The sequence below is a fragment of the Ranitomeya imitator genome, chromosome 10 (assembly GCF_032444005.1).
Source record: "Ranitomeya imitator isolate aRanImi1 chromosome 10, aRanImi1.pri, whole genome shotgun sequence".
NCBI classification, from domain to species: Eukaryota; Metazoa; Chordata; class Amphibia; order Anura; family Dendrobatidae; genus Ranitomeya; species Ranitomeya imitator.
Genome location: NC_091291.1, coordinates 24,706,051 through 24,730,196, shown reverse-complemented (window position 1 = coordinate 24,730,196; position 24,146 = coordinate 24,706,051). Strand labels below are relative to the sequence as shown.

The following is a 24,146-nucleotide window of genomic DNA, read 5'->3' as shown; positions in this document are numbered from 1 at the left end:
CTTTTGAGCACAACTGTATACTGATTCTTTGTCATTCACACTCCTTCAGGCTCTTGTTGCCATTTGATCCGTAAGTATCAATGTAATCATTACCTCTAGTCAAAATCACTCAGAATAATTTCAAATGAAACATTTGTAATTTTGTCAAAGCAAAAATTTGGTAATAAAAACTGTAAAAATGGAAATCAAATATCCAAAACAGTATTATGAATGAGATCCTGCAATTTTAAGTATTTTTATTAAAAACGTTGCACGTTCCCTTTAATTACAGTTGTAAACAATAAACTTCCAAACGATTTCTAACTTTCTGCATACATACATATACATGATTCTGTATTTAACAACAATTTACATCCACCCAGTCCCATTATCATATTTCACATATGTAAATATTATAGTCACATCCCTGTTTGGATATTGGATAAAATCCCTCATTAAAGGGGAAGTGTCCGCATGACAGCCCGCATTCACCCAGATACCTGGCATTGCATGCTTCCTTACATACACATGTTTATATGTCACTTCCATTCCCTGCTGCTTGTCGCCATGATGACTTACAGGAATTATCATCATCAAACATTTATACCAACAAAATAATTTACATTGCATGAGAATCAATTAATCACTATTTCATCATTCCAAGTAATAAATAATAATTGATTTCCACTTTTGCAAAAAATGCTGATAAATTCCGACTTTTTTTTTTTTTGATACGCCTTTATGTTGCAGTGGAATGAGGGTCCTTTAAAAACATTAAATTTATTTTCTATTTAGTCATTGATTAGGATCAGATATTTTAGAGTTAGCAGAGAGATGACAGCGGCGGTGACGAGGTCTCTCCACACAACAGCCGCTCCGTTGGTGCAGGTGAATTTAGTGGCTGATGTTATTCCATCCACGGTGTAATCCTGCCTGGTGAGATCACAGATGCTCCACGTGGTGCAGCCTCGCACGGCTAATGAAGCTTTGGTTCTTCCTGGGAGGGGAAAGAGATAACAGTTATTTATACAAATGTATGGGAAAAGTCTGAATTACTACATAAAACCTGTGCAATACCTAAGGTCACCTGAAGAGGTGCTGTAGGTAAATTGTCTACTTAATCTTGACTGGGATGAGGCATTTTATTATTTTCCTTTTTCAGATGCACCCTTCTAAGGTTAAGTTCTAATGACTGTGTTATAAGTTGTGAAACAAAACTGACATCACTCAAACCAATGTTATTCAATGGGGCATTGTAACAAGTGGGAGGTCTGGGGTTACAAAGTCATCATGCATTGTGAATCACAGGTCATCACTTTAGCCTGTGTGTTTCATGTCCCATATTAAATGGATTTTGTTTCCTTTGGTGCTAAAGAGGTTAACGACCCTTTCTTTACTTGTTAGAAACGTGCAGCTCCATCTTTCAGCTGCTCCTGATCTGGTCATCCCCTCCTCTCTATAAAAACTGGTCAGGCTTTATCTTCCTCACCAGTGAAAGTTCTACTTCCTGGTTCCCTGGAGTTGCTGAGTTGGAGATCATTCGCTGCTGCTGGAGATTATTGAATGCTGTTTTTTCAGTGTATGCTTTTTTCCTTCTCCTATTCCTATTGTCATGGTCATGACATGGTTTATGTCCTGTGCTCTCAGGGTTAATGTTGCTAGCCTCTTTTCCAAAATAGGAGGGGTATTTATACTCGCTCCTAACCTGGTTTCTCAGTCAGCTATAGATTCTGTTTCTGTCTGTATGCGTGACTTCTGGAGTGTGTGTCCGGCTTGCATAGTGTTATCTTGCTTTCCGTGCTTTACTCTGTTTGTGTTCCTGGCTTACTGGACTCTGGCTTTGCTTCTGACTATCCCCTGTCTCTTCGTTTTGGTACCACGTAATCTCCTGGCTACGACCTCTGCTTGTTTGATTATTCTTTAGTGCTTGTCCCTTCTCTGTTTCCCCAGTGTCTGGCTCCGCCCCCTTACCTCCTCCCATTCTGTCACATGGTCTAAGGTCCTGTTCATTACCTGTACACTTTGTTTCATGTCAAAGGTCCTGTGGGTTCAGGTTAGTAACTTGGCGTCTTGCTCAGCTGCTGTGTGCAGCTTCCCCTGCAGCATTGATACCCGGGCGCCGTGACATTATAGCTGACAGAGAAACCAGGTTAGGAGCGAGTATAAATACCCCTCCTATTTTGGGAAAGAGGCTAGCAACATTAACCCTGAGAGCACAGGACATTAACCATGTGCTGACCATGACACCTATTTAGTTTGTACCTTCCTACTTTCATGCAGTAGTGACAACAGGCAATCAAATGTTTACATACAGTAACGGCCTAAAGTGTTGGCACCCATGAAATTGTTCCAAAAAAATGAAGCATTTCTCCCCAAAAATTCTTGCAATTACACATGTTTTGTTATACATATTGTAGCATGGCTAAAGGGTGTGTAGTCGATGGGAGGTATGTGCCACATAAGTGCCTTGTTACTGTATGGTAGCCCAGGGGTATTTCTGTCTTGCACATAACCATGTAAATATATGTGTTTCAGGACCTGTGGTAATGTCAGACCACATGGCTAATCATGTGATGGGTTACTGGGTGTGGTCAGCTCTATTTAAGACTGGCTAATCCTTTACACAGCAGATATGTGTGGAGGTGAAACCCTCCTGAGTGTGTTACGGCTTCAGGACTGAGCCGGAAGAACTGGACACTTGTTTTTCTTTGCCTGAACCAAAGGCTATTTTGTTTTCTGTTGTTTTGCCACATGGTTTATGAAGCAATAAACCCAGTGAACTTTAAAGGAACACGTCTCCTGAGTGTCAGCCGTCGCAGCTGAGTGAGTGGAACCCCTACAATTGGTGATAGACATGCGAGCAGCGTTCCCAGCGGAGACGTGAGTTTATTTTTGAATGTCCTGGGTCAAGGCTGTTGCAAGCCAGCAAGCATTGCCGGAGAAAATGGAGGACTTGCTGAAACACTTGGTCCAGCAGGAGCAAAGGCAGCAAGAGACCAACAGACTGTTGATGCAGCAGATACAACAGAGCCAGCAGGAGCAACGGCAGCAGATGCAGCAAAACCAGCAGGAGCAACGGCAGCAGATGCAGCAAAACCAGCAGGAGCAACGGCAGCAGATGCAGCAGAGCCAGCAGGAGCATCAGCAGCAGATGCAGCTTCTGGCAACCGCCATCCAGGGCAAGGCGAGCGCCCCAACCCCAGGTTTGGCTGATGACACCCACGTCCGGAAGACGGTAAGACGCGCATTGCAGAAAATGACTCCCGGGGATGATGTTGAGGCCTTCCTGACGGTGTTTGAGAGGGTCGCTGAGAGGGAAAAACTTCCGCCAGAGCAGTGGGCAGAGGTACTTGCGCCATACCTGACAGGAGAACCCCAGAAGGCGTACTATGATTTGACCTTGCAGGATGCCAAAGAGTATCACAAATTGAAAGCCGAGATTCTCGCACGTTTGGGGGTGACACTGACTGTCAGGGCACAGCGAGTTCACTCCTGGGGCTATCACCGGGACAAACCACCTCGTTCCCAAATGTTTGATCTGTTGCACCTGGTCCAGAAATGGCTGCAGCCAGAGACCTCTGCGCCTGCACAGATGGTAGAACGGGTGATGATGGATCGGTTTGTCCATTCCCTCCCGAGGCCTATACAGTCTTGGGTTGCCCAGGGTGATCCCCAGAATGCCGACGAGCTGATCGGACTGGTTGAGAGATACCAAGGGTTGGAAGGCTCCTTCGGGAGGCAGCCCATGCCGTACTGGGGGTCCCAGAAGGCAGCTGAGTCCCAAAAAGGGGTGGTGCGTCCAAGGTCACAAAGGGCGGGGGAGGTGGTGCCCAAGGTCCCCACGGGTGATATTATTTGTTGGAGGTGCCACAAGCCAGGACATATAGCTGCCCGTTGTTCCCAAACCACTGAGCAGATGGACTGCAGCATGGGACGCCGTTGTTCATACTATGCGTATCCAGCCTGTAGTGTGAACTCTCCATCTAACGAGGGACCTCAAGCGTGTCCCGTAAAGGTGAACGGTCGAGCAGTAACGGCACTGTTAGACTCGGGGAGCCTAGTGACCCTGGTGAGGGCCACTTTTCCTCTCCACCTGCTCCCAGGAAAGAAGGTCGGAGTGCGGTGCATACATGGTGATGCAAAGGACTACCCTATGGCCAGGGTGGACATTGAAACGGCATGTGGCACTGAGTCCCACATAGTCGGCGTAGTTCAGGACTTGTTGCACCCTATAATTATTGGCCGGGATTTCTGTTTGTTTTGGGATTTGAGGGGAAAAGGTTCTGAGCTCCCTGGCAGGGAACCAGTGAACCCTGGAAGGGTATCGCCACACCCAGAGGCAGACAGTTTTCCTTTTTGTGTTCTGGTTGGGGATGAGGAGGAAGTATCCCCTACATCTGACATTTTGGAGTTAGAAGTTACCGGTGAAAATTTTGGGACTGCCCAACATAGGGACCCCACTCTGAGGGAAGCCTTTAATAATGTCACAGTTATTGACGGGGTGGTACAGGAGCCGGGGGCAGACACAAGATTTCCCCATTTCCTGTTGAGGGGGGAATTGTTGTACCGGGTCACGAAAATAAGGGAGGAGTTGGTAGAGCAGTTGATAGTGCCGGGTCCGTATAGACGGAAAGTGTTGGACATGGCCCATTCACACATCTTGGGTGGACACCTGGGGGTGGAAAAAACGCAGGAACGGGTTGTGCAGAGGTTCTATTGGCCTGGGTGTCACCGGGAAATAGTGAATTATTGCAGGTCCTGCCCTACATGTCAGCTAACTGCTCCCACTCCTCATTTCCGGAACCCCCTTGTGCCACTGCCCATTATTGAGGTACCGTTCGAGAGAATTGCCATGGACTTGGTCGGTCCCTTAGTTAAATCAGCTCAGGGCCATCAGTATATATTAGTCATCCTGGACTATGCCACACGCTATCCTGAGGCAATTCCCTTGAGAAATTCTTCCTCAAAAAGCATAGCCCGCGAGTTGGTCCATGTCTTTTCCCGGACAGGTCTGCCAAAGGAGATCCTGACTGACCAGGGTACACCTTTCATGAGCAAGGTGATGAGGGAGTTGTGCAAAGCCCTGAAGATCTCCCAGTTGAGGACCTCGGTGTACCATCCCCAGTCAGATGGCCTTGTTGAGAGGTTTAACAAGACACTAAAGAGCATGCTGAGAAAAGCTATAGAGAAAGACGGTGGAGACTGGGATTGTCTCTTACCCTATCTGATGTTTTCCATTCGTGAAGTTCCACAGGCCTCCACAGGGTTCTCACCGTTTGAGCTTCTATATGGCCGACATCCACGAGGACTCCAGGATATAGCCAAGGAAACCTGGGAGGCCGAAGTCACGCCCCACAGAAGCATCATTGAGCATGTGGCCCTGATGCAGCAGAGGATTGCAAAGGTGATGCCTATCGTGAAAGAACACCTTCTCCAAGCACAAGAAGCTCAAGCCAGGGTCTACAACCGGTCTGCAAGAGTGAGGCAGTTCAATCCGGGAGACCGAGTTCTTGTGTTAGTTCCAACGGTGGAAAGCAAGTTCTTGGCCAAATGGCAAGGGCCATATGAGGTTGTCGAGAAACTTGGTGAGGTAAATTATAAAATTCACCAACCAGGAAGATGGAAACCATTCCAAGTTTACCATGTCAACCTCATCAAGCCATGGCAAGATAGAGAGCCGACAGTAACTTCGTCATTGTTAAGCAACCCAGAAGGTGAGGTTGGAGCGGTTACTATAGCAGAGACGCTATCAAAGACCCAGAAACAGCAGTGCCGGGAGTTACTCCAGAAAAACAGGGACCTGTTTTCAGAATTGCCAGGATACACGAAGGTCATAGAGCACGAGGTCCTAACAGAGCCACATGTGCGGGTGAATGTGAAACCTTATCGTATTCCTGAGGCTCGTCGAGAAGTTATCTCCAAGGAAGTGGAGCGTATGTTGAGGCTTGGAGTCATTGAGGAATCCAAGAGCGGTTGGTCGAGCCCAATTGTCCTGGTCCCAAAACCTGATGGAGAGTGGAGGTTTTGCAACGACTATCGGAAGTTGAATGAGGTCTCCAAGTTCGACGCTTATCCCATGCCCCGTATTGATGAGCTCATCGAAAGGCTTGGGCACGCCAGATATATATCCACCTTGGATTTGACAAAGGGGTATTGCCAGATCCCCATGGCACAGGAAGCCAAGGAGAAGACAGCCTTTTCGACACCTGATGGATGCTTCCAGTATGCCCGGATGCCGTTTGGCCTACAGGGAGCCCCGGCGACCTTCCAGAGGGCTATGGATAGAGTCCTTGCACCCCATAAGGCCTACGCTGCTGCGTACCTAGATGATATCATCATCTTTAGCCCGGACTGGGAGAGTCATCTGGAGAAAGTCCAAGCGGTATTTGATGCTATAAGAGAGGCCGGATTTACTATAAACCCGAAGAAGTGTGCCTTGGGTAAAGAAGAAGCTAAGTACCTTGGATACATAGTGGGTCATGGAGAAATAAAACCCCAAATCAGTAAAGTGGAGGCAATTCAAACATGGCCAAAACCAGTTTCCAAGAAGCAAGTTAAAGCCTTCCTGGGAATCGTGGGATATTACAGGAGGTTCATCCCAAACTTCGCCACGATGGCTGCGCCTCTGACTGACCTGCTAAAAGGGACAAAACCAGTAATGGTTAAGTGGTCCGAAGAAACAGAGTCAGCCTTCCAAGAAATGAAAAACGCTTTGTGTAAGCAACCCGTTCTGATGGCCTCAAACTTCAAGAAAGAGTTTATTCTTCAGACAGATGCCTCAGATGTTGGGGTGGGAGCAGTCCTTTCCCAAGAACTACATGGGGAGGAGCATCCTGTTCTCTATCTGAGTAGGAAGCTGTCCTCATCTGAAAAGAACTACTCAGTCGTTGAGAAGGAGTGCTTGGCCATAAAATGGGCAGTGGACACATTACGGTACTATCTGCTGGGACGTAAATTTAGACTGGTATCTGACCATGCCCCACTTAGGTGGATGAGGGAAACGAAAGGGAGAAATGCCAGAGTCACCCGTTGGTTCTTAGCCCTGCAGGACATCAGTTTCCATGTGGAACATAGGGCCGGAAAGCTGCATGGTAATGCGGATGCCCTATCAAGAATCTCTTGTTTAGTGGGGGAAAGTGCCAAGCCCCACGGCTTTAGGCAGAGGGGGGAGGTATGTAGCATGGCTAAAGGGTGTGTAGTCGATGGGAGGTATGTGCCACATAAGTGCCTTGTTACTGTATGGTAGCCCAGGGGTATTTCTGTCTTGCACATAACCATGTAAATATATGTGTTTCAGGACCTGTGGTAATGTCAGACCACATGGCTAATCATGTGATGGGTTACTGGGTGTGGTCAGCTCTATTTAAGACTGGCTAATGCTTTACACAGCAGATATGTGTGGAGGTGAAACCCTCCTGAGTGTGTTACGGCTTCAGGACTGAGCCGGAAGAACTGGACACTTGTTTTTCTTTGCCTGAACCAAAGGCTATTTTGTTTTCTGTTGTTTTGCCACATGGTTTATGAAGCAATAAACCCAGTGAACTTTAAAGGAACACGTCTCCTGAGTGTCAGCCGTCGCAGCTGAGTGGGTGGAACCCCTACAATATGTTTATTTCCTTTGTGTGTATTGGAACAACACAAAAAACAAACAGACAAAAAGGAAATTGGACATAATTTCACCCAAAATCACAAAAATGGTCTGGACAAAATTGTGAACTTAACATTTGGTTGCGCACTCTTTGGAATAAATAACTGCAATCAACGAGCTTCTTACACCTCTCAACTGGAATTTTGGACCATTCTTGCAAACTGCTACAGGTCTCTCATATGTGAAGGCATCTTCTCTAGTGTTGAGCGATACCGTCCGATATTTGAAAGTATCGGTATTGGATGGTATCGGCCGATATCCGAAAAATATCGGATATCGCCGATACCGATATCCGATACCAATACAAGTCAATGGGACACAAATATCGGAAGGTATCCTGTAATGGATCCCAGGGTCTGAAGGAGAGGAAACTCTCCTTCAGGCCCTGGGATCCATATTCATGTGTAAAATTAAGACTAAAAATAAAAAATATTGATATACTCACCCTCTGACGTGCCCTGGTCGTCACCGCTGCAACCGCCTTGCTTTCGTTCCGAAGAATGAGCACGTTAAGGGCCTTCGATGACGTTGCGGCTTGTGATTGGTCGCTGAGCGGTCATGTGACCGCTCACGTGACCAATCACAAGCCACGACGTCATCGAAGGCCCTTTACGCGCTCATTCTTCGGAACGAAAGCAAGGCGGTTGCAGCGGTGACGACCAGGGCACGTCAGAGGGTAAGTATATCAATATTTTTTATTTTTATTCTTTATTTTACACATTAATCTTAATCCCGATACCGATTCCCGATATCACAAAAATATCGGAACTCGGTATCGGAATTCCGGTACCGCAAATATCAGCCGATACCCGATACTTGCGGTATCGGAATGCTCAACACTAATCTTCTCCCAACAGCAATTTTAAGATCTCGCCACTGGTATTCAATTGAATTTAGATCTGGACTCATTGCTGCCACTTCACAGCTCTCCAGCACTTTGCTTCCATCAATTTCTTGGGGCTTCTTTAAGTATGTATGGGGTCATTGTTCTGCTGGAAGACCCGTAACCTAGGACGCAAACCCAGCTTTCTGACACTGGGTACTATATTGAGAGCAAAAATCCTTTGGTAGTCTTCAGATTTCATGATGCCTTGCATAAAGTCAAGGCACCCTGTGCCAGATTCAGCAACACTACCCCAAAACTTTTTTGAACCTCCACCATATTTCACTGTAGGTACTGTGTTCTTTTCTTTCTAGACCTCATTCCATTTTCGGTAAACAGTAGGATGATGTGCTTTACCAAAAAGCTCTATCTTGGTCTTATCTGTCCATAAGACACTTTCCCAGAAGGATTTTGGCTTAATCACATACATTTTGGCAGTCTAGCTTTATTATGTCTCTGTGTCAGCAGTGGGTTCCTCCTGTGTTTTCTGCCATAGCGTTTCATTTAACTCAAATGTTGGCGGATAGTTTACACTTACTCTGATGCACCCGAGCCTGCAGGACAGCTTGAATTTCTTTGTAAATTAACTGGGGCTGCTATTTTACCATGAAAACTATCCTGCGTTGCAACCTTTTATTAATTTGTATCTGCAGTCCACATCCTGGAAGATTAGCTACAGTACCTTTGGTTGTAATCTTCTTGATTATGTTGCGCATCTTGGAAAAAGGAATATCAAGATTTCTGGAGATGGACTTGTAACCTTGAGACCGTTTATATTTTTTAGCAATTTTGGTTCTCAAGTCCTCAGACAGTTCTCATCTCCTCTTTCTGTTCTCCACGCTTAATGTGGAACCCACAATACAAAGATTGAGTCAACTTCTCTTTATATGTGGTTTCAGCTGTGATTTTCATATTGAATACACCTCTTACTTGCCACAGGTGAGTCTGAACGAGCATCACATGCTTAAAACAAAGTTGTTTACCAACATTTTTTTGGAAAGGTGCCAACAATTTTGTCTTAATTTTTACTTAATCTTCCATGTTTTCTTTGTTTGTTTTTTTTTGTGTTGTTCTTTCAGCCACGACTGTACATTGAATAAATATCCTTTTTGGTCCATTTTTGAATGCAGACATCTAATCTAACAGCACACCATGTGGTCTGGCATAGTATTACATGTAAAAATTAGTAATTTAAAGACTGCATATAATAACCCTTTTATTGTAAGATTGAAGACCATATTGATATCTCATAGGGCTGGACATTTTATGTGACTTACCAGTAAGCTGTGTTGTCTGTAGAAGGCACGCTCGTTCATCGCCTGTACATTTCATCGTCTGTGAGTTATAGCAGTCCGTATCTGCTGATATGCACTTCTGACAAGTCACACCATTAAGGTCAGTTTTCTCTTTCGGAACTATTAAAAAGGAATTAAAAAATATAAAAACTTTGCAAAAATTCCTCAAGAACATGTTGAGGTCTCATTTTTGGTCCCTGAAACAGCACCTAACAAATTTAAAGGAAATGTCCAGCATTGCAACGTAGGACTCTTTTGCCCCTTCTCTATCCATCATGGAGGAATTGTAACTGTACGGAGCTGTGTTATGCAGCCAGCACCTACATGTACCAGCAGCGACTGGAGCTAGCTCCAATCACTGCTGTCTAACCACTTAAATGCTATAGTCATAACATTTTAGTGCTGAAATCGAGCTGTGACACCAGTTCTAATGCTCATCTTCCAACCTTACCAGGATCGCAGCTTACTAAGATTTTTTGACTTATATGTAGCAATGCAAAATATTGCAATACAAGTGATCATGATCGCAGGTTCAAGTCCCCTAGAGAGACTAAAAAGAACATTTTTTTTTACTAATATAAAAAAATACACCCAATATACCGTGTGATACTATTTTGAGAAAAGGAAGTAAACTTTTTTCTCTAATCTCACGCAAAAGTTTAACAACTTATCTACTCTTCTGCATGATGGAGATATATTTTCATCACTGATCTGGAAATTTTCGAGAATTCTTGCTTGTGATGTAAATCTATCCTGCTACATTTGATACTTTGTTGCACCGTTGCATTATCAATGCTAATATTTAATAGTGATAATAATCATTGACGATTACAGTTTACTTGTAATACCAAGTCTGACCACAAGGCAGAAAACATGCTAGTGAGCAAAAAAACTAAAGTCTTCAAATAAAATTGTATCGCCACCTAGTGGTCATAAAAGATTTTGCGCACAGTTTATGACTTGTGTTCTTAATAAATCAGATACAAATTACTTAAATGGCCGCTTACACTCGGGAAAGGATAAACTGCAGTTATCTATGGAACAGACAGTCATTATCTTCATATTTCCATTAGGGATACTCGCAATTCCAGATATTCCGCAGTGGTTTATGGGAGAACATGTTTTGGTAAATCTTTCCGAGCTTGCATCACCTATATGACAATACAATAAAAAAAAGGATTTCATAACTTTCACATGAATTCTAGTTAGAGGGAACAAGGTTATACAAAGACGTTAAAGAGTAACATTACTTTCAAGTAACTTTTCAGGATAAGCCATCTTGTGCGTCTGTACAGGAGGAAGTCAATAAAAGAATTGACTCTGAGCTAGTGGGTGGAAACTAGCTTCTATGATAGCCAACACAACACACAGAGAGGAATTCCTGCTCTTTGTTGCTTAGCTTCTTCACAAAGTGAAGCAGCAGAAGCATGGACGATGTTATACAGAAGTACTGAGCAGTGTGGATGTGAATCCAGCTTTGAGGTGAGGTAAAAGACTTGTCGGAAAGCTCAGGACAATCTTTCTTTGTCTTTTTCTGCCTGTTTCCTCATTCTGCTCTTAAATCCCTCTCTCCATTAATATAATGGGAGGTATACTCTGGCCACTCATTATCCAGACACTCTGGTTTGTCTTGAGTTTGTTGGAATTGAACTGTTATTTTCACAGTGGATGAAGAGATCAGGAGGATGAGGGTAGAGGAAGCATTGGAGAAGAACACAGATTTCTTAAAATATATATATATATACAAAGTTTCTTATATTTATCTCTATTATTAATTTATGAAAATGTTATTGAAAGCGTAGTTCCTATTTAGAGGAATTGTCCATTTTGATCAAATCCATTTGTTATAGAGTGCGATCAGTGATCGGAGCACTTATTAACAGCTGGTGGGATCCTCATCGATCAGCTTTCAGCTCTAAAATAATTACGGTAACACCAAGTCTTCCATTTTTTTCTGCCACGCCCCCACAGCGGAAATGAAATATTGGATGGTTTTCATTAATCTCCTTATACACAATGAATGGAGGACACCTCCGCTCTTCTTGAAGGGATTGTTTATAATTTAAAAGAAAAAAGCAGCAGCATTTTGCTAAACTTTCAATGACTATGTTTTTTTTTTCTTACCGATGGTAGTGACGGCATGTACAGTGGCGCATACGGTGCCGGCAGCGCAGGTGACATTGGTGTCTGAACACATTGTGGATGAGGGAGGCCCTGTATTATTAATAATACAAATAATTGTGAAAAGATGAGTAGCAGAAAATTCCTCCAGATACAGTACAATGATTCTGTCTGTCTATCATCTATCTATCCATCCATCCATCTATCTATCTATTATCTATTATCTATCTATCATCTATCTATTATCTATCTATCTATCTATTATCTATCTATTATCTATTATCATCTATCTATTATCATCTATCTATCTATTATCATCTATCTATCTATTATCATCTATCTATTAATCATCTATCTATTATCTATCTATCTACTATCTATCATCTATTATCTATCTATTATCTATCTACTATCTATCATCTATCTATCTATCTATCTATCATCTATCTATCTATCATCTATCTATTATCTATCTATCTATTATCTATCTATCTATCTATCTATTATCTATCTATCTATCTATCTATCTATCTATCTATTATCTATCTATCTATTATCTATTATCTATCTATTATCTATCTATCTATCTATCTATCTATTATCTATCTATCTATTATCTATCTATCTATCTATCTATCTATCTATTATCTATCTATCTATTATCTATCTATTATCTATCTATCTATCTATCTATCTATCTATCTATCTATCTATTATCTATCTATTATCTATCTATCTATCTATCTATTATCTATCTATCTATTATCATCTATCTATCTATTATCTATTTATCTATCATCTATCTATTAATCATCTATCTATTATCTATCTATCTACTATCTATCATCTATTATCTATCTATTATCTATCTATCTATCTATCTATCTATCTATCTATCTATCTATCTATCTATCATCTATCTATTATCTATCTATCTATTATCTATTATCTATCTATCTATTATCTATCTATCTATTATCTATTATCTATCTATTATCTATCTATCTATCTATCTATCTATCTATCTATCTATCTATTATCTATCTATTATCTATTATCTATCTATTATCTATCTATCTATCTATCTATCTATCTATCTATCTATCTATTATCTATCTATCTATCATCTATCTATTATCTATCTATCTATTATCTATTATCTATCTATTATCTATCTATCTATCTATCTATTATCTATCTATTATCTATCTATCTATTTATTATCTATCTATCGCAGTACTAATACCTCCACGTTACCTCCACAAGTGCAGGTCAGGTCATATGCGATGTTGCTTCCATTCACATTGTATGTCTGACTGCCGCAGAGACTTTTTGAAGCACAACCTCGAAATGAGGATTTGTTCCCTGTTTAAAAAAAAATATTGCAAAAGTTAAAATACCCTGCATCTTCTTTTATAGAGTAATACTAACTATCGTGGAATAACCTGGGTATCTCCAGTAGATAATAGCATATGTGCAGCCAATATAAGGCTAGTTTCACATTAGCCCCGCCCACTGCCACGCCTCTTCATTCAGCTCCGCCTAATGCTGCATGCGGCATGCGCACCCTATCTTTAACATTGGGTACGCAGGCCATGCAGCTGTATGCGGATGCTGCCGCATGCGTCATTTTGACGGTGCGGCATCTGCACGAAAATGCAACATGATGCGTTTGGCGCAGATTGTCGCACCGTCAAAACGACGCATACGGTGGCATCCGCATTCAGCGGCATGGCCTGCGAACCATATGTTAAAGATAGAGTGCGCATGCCGCATGCAGCCGTAGGCGGCGCTGAACGAAGAGGCGCAGCAGTGGGCGGGGCTTCACGGAGGAAGTCCGCAGCCCGGATAAACGCTAGTGTGAAACTAGCCTAAGTTATACATTGTGTTGTATATAGTGTTATGTGATATTCTGCTATAATCTGGGCATCTTTGATAAACTTCCATTGTCCATTCATCATTTACTTTGTTGCCTAGGGGCGCTGTGAGTGACAGCTCAGCCGCCCTATGGGATCGGAGTTTGCTGTACTGTCAGTATCAGTAGAAATGGGAGACTGACATTTCATAGCAGACCGCGCTGCTGTACAAAGGAAGCTGCTCCAGTGGGGAATAGCAATGTTGTAGTTTTTATATTTATGCGCCTCGTGCTCACGCCAAGATCTTTTTCAAAAGCAAACTACATAACACAGTCAGTACTGTCAATGACAGCCCAGTTGTCCAATCTAATGCTGGGGCGTGCTGGGCTGTCAACATTTTGATTGACAGCCCTGCTTCATAATTTGGCCTAGCCTGTGGACGTTCCTCCACGTTCATCATGTCCTTAATTATTTGCTAGCTATTTTGCTGGCTATCTATGGACAGACCATTGTCAGTTGTAGCTTTGCTTTGTTTGGTGTGTGCTTAGCTCTGTGTCCGATTCATTGACCTAGGATTTGTCTTGACTATTTGTGTGTGTCATCCTTTTAGCACTTGACGCTCTCTGACCTCAGGTACCTGACACCGCACTTGTACTCTAACTATCCATTTGTCTTCCTCCCTTATCTTGATATACCCTCCTGGCATTTTGACCCCGGACTTTTACTTGACCATGACTTTGCCTTGTCCTTCTGTATACAGCCCAGATAAAAAGAGCAACAATTGATTTACCGTCTGTTGTTGTAGCATGCAGGACACAGACGTTCTCATCCCCTGAGCAGGGTAAAGTACTGCCACTGTAACACCAGTCAGAATCTGACGCCTGGCAGCTAGGACAGATCACGCCATTGGGCTGTGAGCTGAAAGATGGCTCTATAATAGGGGAAGAAAATGCAAAGATCAAAAGTCATTGTGTCTTTTTAATATTATGCTTTGTCCATAGAGCTGAAACAGAGACCAAATCCTCTGCCTATAAAATGCAGCAACTACTAGGGTGTTTTACTGTACAGTATGCAGTCAGCTCCAAAGCTCCCTCTAGTGGTGGCAGAATTATATGGCTATATGTCTATTTTTTTAGTATTTGATATTGTCTGATGGCAAAAAGTTACCGTAAATATTTATGCATAAAAATACATTACATTTTGAAAAGTAAAGTTTCTGCTAAAACTACATTAAGACAACAGGGAATAAGCAAATTTTCTTATATAAAGCTTTAAAATGAAATCTCTGTGTCAGTGTGACATGTATGACATGATAGGAAGGAAGAGAATGTAAAAGAAGGTCAGGTACTCACCTGTGTCATTAGGAGACATGCAATTGTCAGTGTCATTACAGCATGATGTGAACATCCGCATCTTTCCAGATGAAAGACCGATGGTTCCTGTAACATTGCACTGACTGCTCGGAGCACAGGATCGGATGAGCTCTAATGAACTTGTTCCATCTGTGGACAGTATATAGGAGATCATTAAATGAAGAGTCACTATAATATGAAATGATGAGGGAATTAGTTTGAGGAAAATGCAATTAGCTTCAAATTTTTCCCTAAAATCAAATTCCTTTAAATGTGATCTACAGAATCTACATCAATTTACAACTATAGAAAGGGAAGAATCGAACTAAGCAACAGCACGTGTGAAAAAGACTTGGGTATACTAATAGATCACAGACAGCACATGAGTCAACAGTGTGATGCAGCAGGAAAATGCAAACACAGTTCTAGGATGTGTAAGAGAAGCATAGAGTCTAGATCATAAGAAGTCATTATTGCCCTCTACTCCTCTTTCGTCAGGCCTCATCTGGAATATTGGGTCCAGTTCTGGGCACCACATTTAAAAAAAGACATTGAAAAACAGGAGCAAGTTCAGAGAAGAGCGGCCAGAATGGTGAGCGGACTGCAAAGGAATGGTTAAAGGATCTGGGAATGTTTAGCTTGCAAAAAAGAAGGCTGAGAGGAGACTTAATAGCCATCTACAAATATCTGAAGGGCTGTCACATTGTAGAGGGATCATCATTATTCTCATTTGCACATGGAAACACGAGAAGCAATGGAGTGAAAGTGAAAAGGAGGAGATACAAATTAGATATTGGAAAAAACGTTTTGACAGTGAAGGTGACCAATGAGTGGAACAAGCAGGAGAAGTGGTGAGTTCTCCTTCAATGGAAGTCTTCAGAGGCTGAACAGACATCTGTCTGAGATGGTTTAGTGACTCCTGCATTGAGCGTTGGACATGACAACCCTGGAGGTCTCTTTCAACTCTAACATTCTAGAATTCTATTATATTTTTGTGATTCACATTCTGCAAGCTCAGCAAAATCCTGGTCAGTTGGTCACCGTATTGATGATTTGTAGAGGGGAGGAAAAAAATACTCATCTCACCATTCGCCTGCTACAATCCAATGGGCAGTCCTCCACTCCGCACAACCTCCTATGGAACTGTGCACATGCCGGTCTCTTCTGCCCTCCCGGCATTTTTATTTGTTGTCGGGGCTTCTGGTGACAAGTGGACCTCTAAGGTCATGACGCATAAGATCGTCTCAATACCTTGGGTAACGCAAGTCGTGACGCAGTGAGATCGCTTTTCATGTCATAGCATCAAGCAACACACATCGTGACGACAGAGGTGCCGGTGCCAAGTTAAGATGTGATGTATCACTTACTGGGCTGCTTGCTGTCATTTTCATATGACAACTGCTGTCTCTGCTGTGGATCTAGCAGTGCTCAGAATGCTGAGCTGTGTAACCCCGCCCACACCACTGATTGGCTGGATTCTGTGTATGCTGTTCATTGACACAAACCTGCCAATCAGTGGTGAGGATATGGTCGGACTAGAAGGCATGAGACAACTAGTCCTGTACTCATAACCACAGATTTTATTGAAAAAAAAACAACACACAGACTAGTAAGTGACACATCACTGGAATCAAGGTATATGCCCTAAATCATACTGCTCTTAAAGATTCCCTTTAATACTTGCTACATTAACACAGATTCACACATAGATTTGCACAAGCTGTCTCTAATTCTTACCGTTATTCAGAGTCGTAGAGTAGAAGGAAGCACAGACATAATTTTGACTACATAACACACTCTCCCCGGTGCACGATGTGGAATTTATCGTCCTGCATTCCGTACAATTCAGGGAAAAGGCTGCAAAACAAAACAAAGTCATGGTTACTAATCTGAAGATCCCCATGAAAAAGGTCTCATGGAGTTTTTGCATCACATAGCGTTTTTCCGGTTAGTATTAATTTGGGACACTAAAGGGAGGTGTGATCTCATGTACACACCCATTGGGAGGTTTTCTTTCATCCCAAGGAACTGTCCCACCAGGGCCACCTCTATCCATGCGCCCTATTAAATAATATGGACGTCAGCCATCAGTATAAGGAATAGAGAAGAATAGACGTGACACCTAGCAGAGCAAGAAAAAGTGCTGTTACAGACTAAGCAATGGTGAACTTGACTCACGTCACGAAGAACCATCTTGATAATTTTCTTAGGACATTTGACAAGTCATTGACCAATGCCAAGTTCGGTGTCAATTTCCATTTTTGTATGGGATGATATCCCATTGCTGTGTTATCTGAGTCAAGGTAACCTTTTACTAGATCTGTAGAACAAATTAAAGGCGGAGGTGTTACTTAATTGGAGATGTTCTGCCTGAATCAAATTTTGGGATATGAGCTCACCTAGAAGGCTAAATTGGTAAAATTTCTCCTATACTTCTCCATAACTCTTTAAATTACTACCACAATAAGTGAGAGGGAAGACCGAGGTACTACTCTCTCGCCATACAGAAGACATGGACGCTCCTCCTGCTCGAAACCATAAAAACAATCTTTAATTCCCCCTGTTCAGAAAAGTCTACGATGACCGATATCTTTTCTTCACCCACACTGTCGCGTGAGCAGTTTTTACCTACTTTTTACCTTTTAACTAGCATCTTGTAAACCCTCATGCCTTCGGTTCCTACCTGTTGCCTGGCGCAGTTCTTGGAGGCCCCACTGAGTATTATCCTTAATCCTCAACCACAACCTCAATATCCCGATATAGAAGGACTAGATCCTCTAGAACAATGTTGTTGCCGTACTTACTGGTGGGTGGAAGAGTGGAGAGCAGACACAGGATCCCAACTAGGAGCATCACTTTTAGAGTCACCAAAACTTCCCTCCGTCGTTCGTTTGGTCCTCAATCGTCTTTGGAGAAAGCTTTTCCTACGAGCCGTTGAAGCTGGATGGAGATCAACCCAAAGGCTGATTGTCAATGAAGGTGGGACTCGGAGGCCAATCCTTTTCTCACATACCTTCCAGTGCTACGCTCGCAGTAGAAGGAGTGCTGGGTTTCTTAGGTGTCAGGACACGTTGCACAGAAATATGGTATTTTACAGACAAAGGTCAGCTCTCATCATCAGCTGTGTCAGTAGAACAATATATCTGTAGGTACGAAGACCGGAGTTATTTGGGTGCTCCGTCATTAGCCTCTACCGTAAACGATCTGAGTGGAAGGATGTAAACACCTGAAGGTCATTTTTTTTACTTGAAGGGAATTAGACACCAGGTTTTTGCCTACAGAGAACAACATAATAAAGAGAGAGTGAGAAATCCTGATTCCAAGCAATGTGTTACTTACTTGGCTTCTTTCTGTACTTTTGATAAAATCACTGTTTTATCAGCAGGAGATTATCAATAGAGGACCAGTAAACCTGTTGCTAGGTAGTCCTCCAGGCATCATTGGCAGCTTTCTGCCTATGCACAGTGCACACTTATATGGGCGGAGTTATGCAGAGCTCAGCATTCAGAGAACTGGAGGATTTGTCGCAGACATAACTGGAATTTGATCAAAATTGCAGCAAGCAGCCCAGTAAGTGACAAATTTTTGGGATCAGGGTCTCTGTCCCTAAATTACGGTATTTTCAGATTAGTAGCAAAATCCTGGTGACAAATTCCCTTTCCAAAACTTTTGCCCATAGGCAAAATTGGGTGTAAAAAACAATTTAAGATTAACTTACAGAACCAGAAACACATGGGCTACTTGCACAATGAACAAGTTTGTAGGAACCTGTTCACACCACCAAAAAACTTGAAGACACAAAAGAGCACAGTGAGGCCAAAAATACTCTGTTGTAAAAAAATCATAGTAATAAGCAAGTGCTAGTCAAAAAATGGAAAAAACAGGGTATTTAGTTGATCCTTTTTTTTGCAAAAAAATGTATACTAAGCTGCTCCACCAATCGTCAAGGTATACCCATATAGAGCAATCCTACCTAATGTATATAATCCCTATCTGATGTATTTAAAAACCTGATCATATGTATAGTACCTGTATAAGCAGGGTTCAGAGAGGGAATATCCATGTGGACATGCTGGATGGAACAGCTTTGATGCAAATGACCAATAAGGAGTGGTGGACTCCCTAGTCTTGTAGAAACAAGAGAACAATTACAGAAGTATTTTTGACCTCACTGTGCTTTTTTGTGTCTTCAAGTTTCTTGGTGGTGTGAACAGGTTCCTACAGACTTGTTCATTGTGCAAGTAGCCCATGTGTTTTTGGTTCTATAATTGTTCTCTTGTTTCTACAAGACTGGGGAGTCCACCACTCCGTGTGGGTCATTTGCATCAAAGCTGTTCCATCCAGCATGTCCACATGAAAATTCCCTCTCTGAACCCTGCTTATACAGGTACTATACAGATGATCAGGTTTTTAAATACATCAGATAGGGATTATATACATTAGGTAGGACTGCTCTATATGGGTAAACCTTGATGATTGGTGGAGCAGCTTAGTAAACATTTTTTTGCAAAAAAACGTATCAACTAAATACCCGGTTTTTTCCATCTTTTGACTAGCGCTTGCTTATTACTGTGATTTTTTTTACAACAGAGTATTTTTAACCTCACTGTGCTCTTTTGTGTCTTTAAGATTAACTTACCCTATCTCAGTCCAGTACTCTTGTTTAGCTGCAGCGTTGATAGTGCTGCAGTCAGTCACTGAGCTCAGCAGCTCTGGACAGGCCACTGAGCTCAGTGATTGGCTGCAGTGCTGTCAACATGACATCACAACTGATGGGAAACAACAATTCAGATGTGTGCAACTGTGGAGAACCAGTTGGAACTACGAAGAGCAGATTCATGGGAGTGTTGGGTATTTTACCACCACCAATCCTTATACTAAAGAACTATCCTAAGTATAGTCCATCAATATCAAAGTCATGGAAATCCCCTTCAAGACCTTTCAGAAGATGTTGTTAATTTTGTATGAGTTAAAAGACAAAAGATCAATAGATTAATGGAGTGGAGCACTATGTAGACCTCTGTGGCCACCAGCAGTGATCAGGAGAAGATAACATGATGCACATTTTACAACATTGATATTCCTATATATTTATAGTCAAGTCACTGCAGATTTAATTCCAGGGGCGCAAAGATCGGTCTGACTACAGTAAGATCAAGGAATGTGGAGCGACTGGTTTTACTAGCAATTTTACCTCCTTTAAGCCTCTACACCCTTGGGGGTCAAGTCTGAAAAGTGATTTAAGGGATCACGTTACTTCATCTTCACAAGTGAAAATGCAGCAAAAATGAGTTTGTCAATTGGGTGAGTTCATAAAAGAGTCAGGACACGTCCCAGGCTGGTTTACATTGGATTACGGGTGCACTTATTTATGGCTGGTGTCAGCTGATAATATTTGTAGATAGCCTCTAAATTAGGGCAATTTGAACCCCTTCTCATTGTGTGATTTACTGTACTTATACAGGACATAACAAATGATGAGCGAGCACTAAAATGCTCGAGTGTTGGGAACTCGAATCGAGCAGGTCGAATGGTCGAGTAACGAAAATAATGGAAGTCAATGGGAATTTTGAAAATTTTTCTGGAAGACCCGGAAGATAATTGTAGAGATAAGCCTCACGCCCATCATGTAAAAATGATAAAGTAGGGCATCATACACACCCTGGAAAAATTAGGAGAGAGGGTCTCATGATAACCCTCTAAAAATTATTAGCGAGAGACACCTCATCACCCTCTAAAAATCATGAGCGAGGGCTGCATGATGTCCCTGTAAAAATTTTGAGCGAGGGCTGCATGATGTCCCTGTACAAATTTTCAGCAAGGGCCGCAGGATAACCCTGTACATTTTTTGAGCAAAGGCCACATGCTGACCCTCTAAGCATTTTGAGCGAGGGCCACAGTATGACTTTGTAAAAATTTTGAGCAAAGGCCACATGCTGACCCTTCAAACATTTTGCGCGAGGGCCGCAGAATGACTCTGTAAAAATTTGGAGAGAGGGCTGCAGAATGGCCTGTAAAAGTTTGGAGTGAGGGCTGCAGGATGGCCCTGTAAAAGTTTGAAGCGAAGGCTGCAGGATGGCCCTGTAAAAGTTTGGAGCGAGGACTGCAGGATGACCCTGTAAAAATTTGGGGCGAGGGCTGCAGGATGGCCCTGTAAAAGTTTGGAGCGAGGACTGCAGGATGACCCTGTAAATATTTGGGGCGAGGGCTGCAGGATGACCCTGTAAAAATTTGGAGCGAGGGCTGAAGGATGACGCAGTAAAAATTTGGAATGAGGGAAGCATGCTGACAATCTAGAAATTTGAAATGAGGGCGACTTGATGACCCTGTAAAAATTTGGAGAGAGGGCCACATGATGACTTTGTTGATATGGTGGAGGAGGAGGACAAGAAAAAAGAGAAACCATGATCTGTCTACACCTTTTTGAGTGGGAAGGGGTGCATGGGAATGCATGAGAAAGAAAAGGAATGTTGTATTTGAGTTTATGTTCCGCTGCTGTGATCTAGAGGGATTGAGAAGTCTGGGCAGCTCCAGTCCCTCTTCATTTTGATAAGTGTCATCCTTTCAGCATTTTCAGTTGACAGGTGGATGCGCTTATCAGTTATTATGCCGCCGGCCTCACTAAAAACCTGCTCTGACAAAACGCTAGGGGCAGGACAGGCCAGCACCCCCAAGGCATAGAGGGACAGTTCATGCCACGTGTCCAGCTTGGATGCCAATTCATTCATTATACAGCACAGATTAATCACGGAAGATGCTGGTATGGGCAGCTAAATACTCTTCACCATCTTCAAAAACTTTTCTCTCCTTGTCAGTCTACCACGTGCATCAGCGTGAGGGTCTCATGAAACAGTCCCAGAACTTTGAAATTGTTCTCCTGCCTCTGTTGGACCTTTTGTGCGTCTCCTTCATATCTCCTCCTCGGTTGCTCAAGGAACTGTGACCTCTGCTGCCAGCATTGTCGGATGGGAATTTTTGTTCTAATTGTTCGACTAGGGCCTTCTGTTATTGCACCATTTTACTAGTCCTCTCCATCGAAGGAAGGAGAGATGTAAAGTTCTCCTTCTAGCGTGGGTCGAGAAGGGTGGGCAGCCAGTAATCATTGTTGGCCAAAATGAGTGTAAAGCAAGGGTCACGGGAAAAGCAGTGGGACTTAAAGTTAGCCATGTGTGCTAGACTCCCAATAGGCAAGTCTTCCCTGTCCCCACCAGGAAGACGACTCTCTATCTCTTCCTCCTCAGCCCATCTATGTTGAACAGATGTGATGAAGTTGGTCTGATTAGTACCCCCTGTAGTGCAGACAATCATTTCCTGATCTACCTGCTCCTCAGCCTCCTCTTCTTCATTATCACCCAATCCATGCTCAGAAGATGAGATGAGTGCAGGCTCAGGATCTGAAAGTGTGCCATACATTGCAGATGACAGCTGTATTATACAGCCAGCACTTTCCTCTAACAGCAGTGACCGGAGCTGGGCTCCTATCACTGCTGTTTAAATTCTGCTGTCAATCCCTAACAACAGGCAAGGTGAGCCATTGTGGGGGAGTTTGGTTTCAGGTGACAGTCAACCTCCTGCCCTGCTTATCATGGAGTGTCAATGGGATGCCAACACAGCCAGGGATCCACTGAAGGATGTTATCGCTGCCATCTTAACATAGTAACATAGTAACATAGTTAGTAAGGCCGAAAAAAGACATTTGTCCATCCAGTTCAGCCTATATTCCATCATAATAAATACCCAGATCTACGTCCTTCTACAGAACCTAATAATTGTATGATACAATATTGTTCTGCTCCAGGAAGACATCCAGGCCTCTCTTGAACCCCTCGACTGAGTTCGCCATCACCACCTCCTCAGGCAAGCAATTCCAGATTCTCACTGCCCTAACAGTAAAGAATCCTCTTCTATGTTGGTGGAAAAACCTTCTCTCCTCCAGACGCAAAGAATGCCCCCTTGTGCCCGTCACCTTCCTTGGTATAAACAGATCCTCAGCGAGATATTTGTATTGTCCCCTTATATACTTATACATGGTTATTAGATCGCCCCTCAGTCGTCTTTTTTCTAGACTAAATAATCCTAATTTCGCTAATCTATCTGGGTATTGTAGTTCTCCCATCCCCTTTATTAATTTTGTTGCCCTCCTTTGTACTCTCTCTAGTTCCATTATATCCTTCCTGAGCACCGGTGCCCAAAACTGGACACAGTACTCCATGTGCGGTCTAACTAGGGATTTGTACAGAGGCAGTATAATGCTCTCATCATGTGTATCCAGACCTCTTTTAATGCACCCCATGATCCTGTTTGCCTTGGCAGCTGCTGCCTGGCACTGGCTGCTCCAGGTAAGTTTATCATTAACTAGGATCCCCAAGTCCTTCTCCCTGTCAGATTTACCCAGTGGTTTCCCATTCAGTGTGTAATGGTGACATTGATTCCTTCTTCCCATGTGTATAACCTTACATTTATCATTGTTAAACCTCATCTGCCACCTTTCAGCCCAAGTTTCCAACTTATCCAGATCCATCTGTAGCAGAATACTATCTTCTCTTGTATTAACTGCTTTACATAGTTTTGTATCATCTGCAAATATCGATATTTTACTGTGTAAACCTTCTACCAGATCATTAATGAATATGTTGAAGAGAACAGGTCCCAATACTGACCCCTGCGGTACCCCACTGGTCACAGCGACCCAGTTAGAGACTATACCATTTATAACCACCCTCTGCTTTCTATCACTAAGCCAGTTACTGACCCATTTACACACATTTTCCCCCAGACCAAGCATTCTCATTTTGTGTACCAACCTCTTGTGCAGCACGGTATCAAACGCTTTGGAAAAATCGAGATATACCACGTCCATCTTGGTACTCCTGTAAATGGTAGATTAGAATTTTTGCCATAAACTGCAATATAAAGGTATTGCAAAATACAGAATAAGCAATTAAACACTTGCAGGTTCAAGTTGACTACTAAAAAAGAAACAAAAGAAACTTTATATTACACCACTCTTGC

General features: G+C 42.6%; 1 protein-coding gene across 1 annotated transcript; it reads right to left on the bottom strand.

Annotated features, from left to right (window-relative positions):
* Positions 1-618: 618 nt before the first annotated feature.
* LOC138650935 (serine-rich adhesin for platelets-like) lies at positions 619-18,108 on the bottom strand. The gene is made up of 9 exons (XM_069740820.1): positions 17,939-18,108; positions 16,872-16,991; positions 15,135-15,284; positions 14,573-14,713; positions 13,184-13,291; positions 11,930-12,019; positions 10,813-10,956; positions 9,788-9,925; positions 619-976 (listed from the first exon to the last, which is right to left on the bottom strand). The coding sequence occupies exons 1-9, from the start codon at positions 17,985-17,987 to the stop codon at positions 771-773; spliced, it is 1,146 nt and encodes a 381-aa protein (XP_069596921.1). The 5' UTR covers positions 17,988-18,108; the 3' UTR covers positions 619-770.
* Between the last annotated feature and the right edge of the window lie 6,038 nt (positions 18,109-24,146).

What these genes read in the sequence shown, in the direction of transcription:
- LOC138650935 (XM_069740820.1), bottom strand. Translation starts at nt 17,987, where the DNA reads ATGCTCCTAGTTGGGATCCTGTGTCTGCTCTCCACTCTTCCACCCACC. An exon ending in CCTGACCTGCACTTGTGGAG is followed by an intron (nt 12,020 to 13,183) that starts GTAACGTGGAGG and finishes TTAATAATACAG; the next exon opens with GGCCTCCCTCATCCACAATG. An exon ending in CAGTTTATCCTTTCCCGAGT is followed by an intron (nt 9,926 to 10,812) that starts GTAAGCGGCCAT and finishes CCTTTTTAATAG; the next exon opens with TTCCGAAAGAGAAAACTGAC.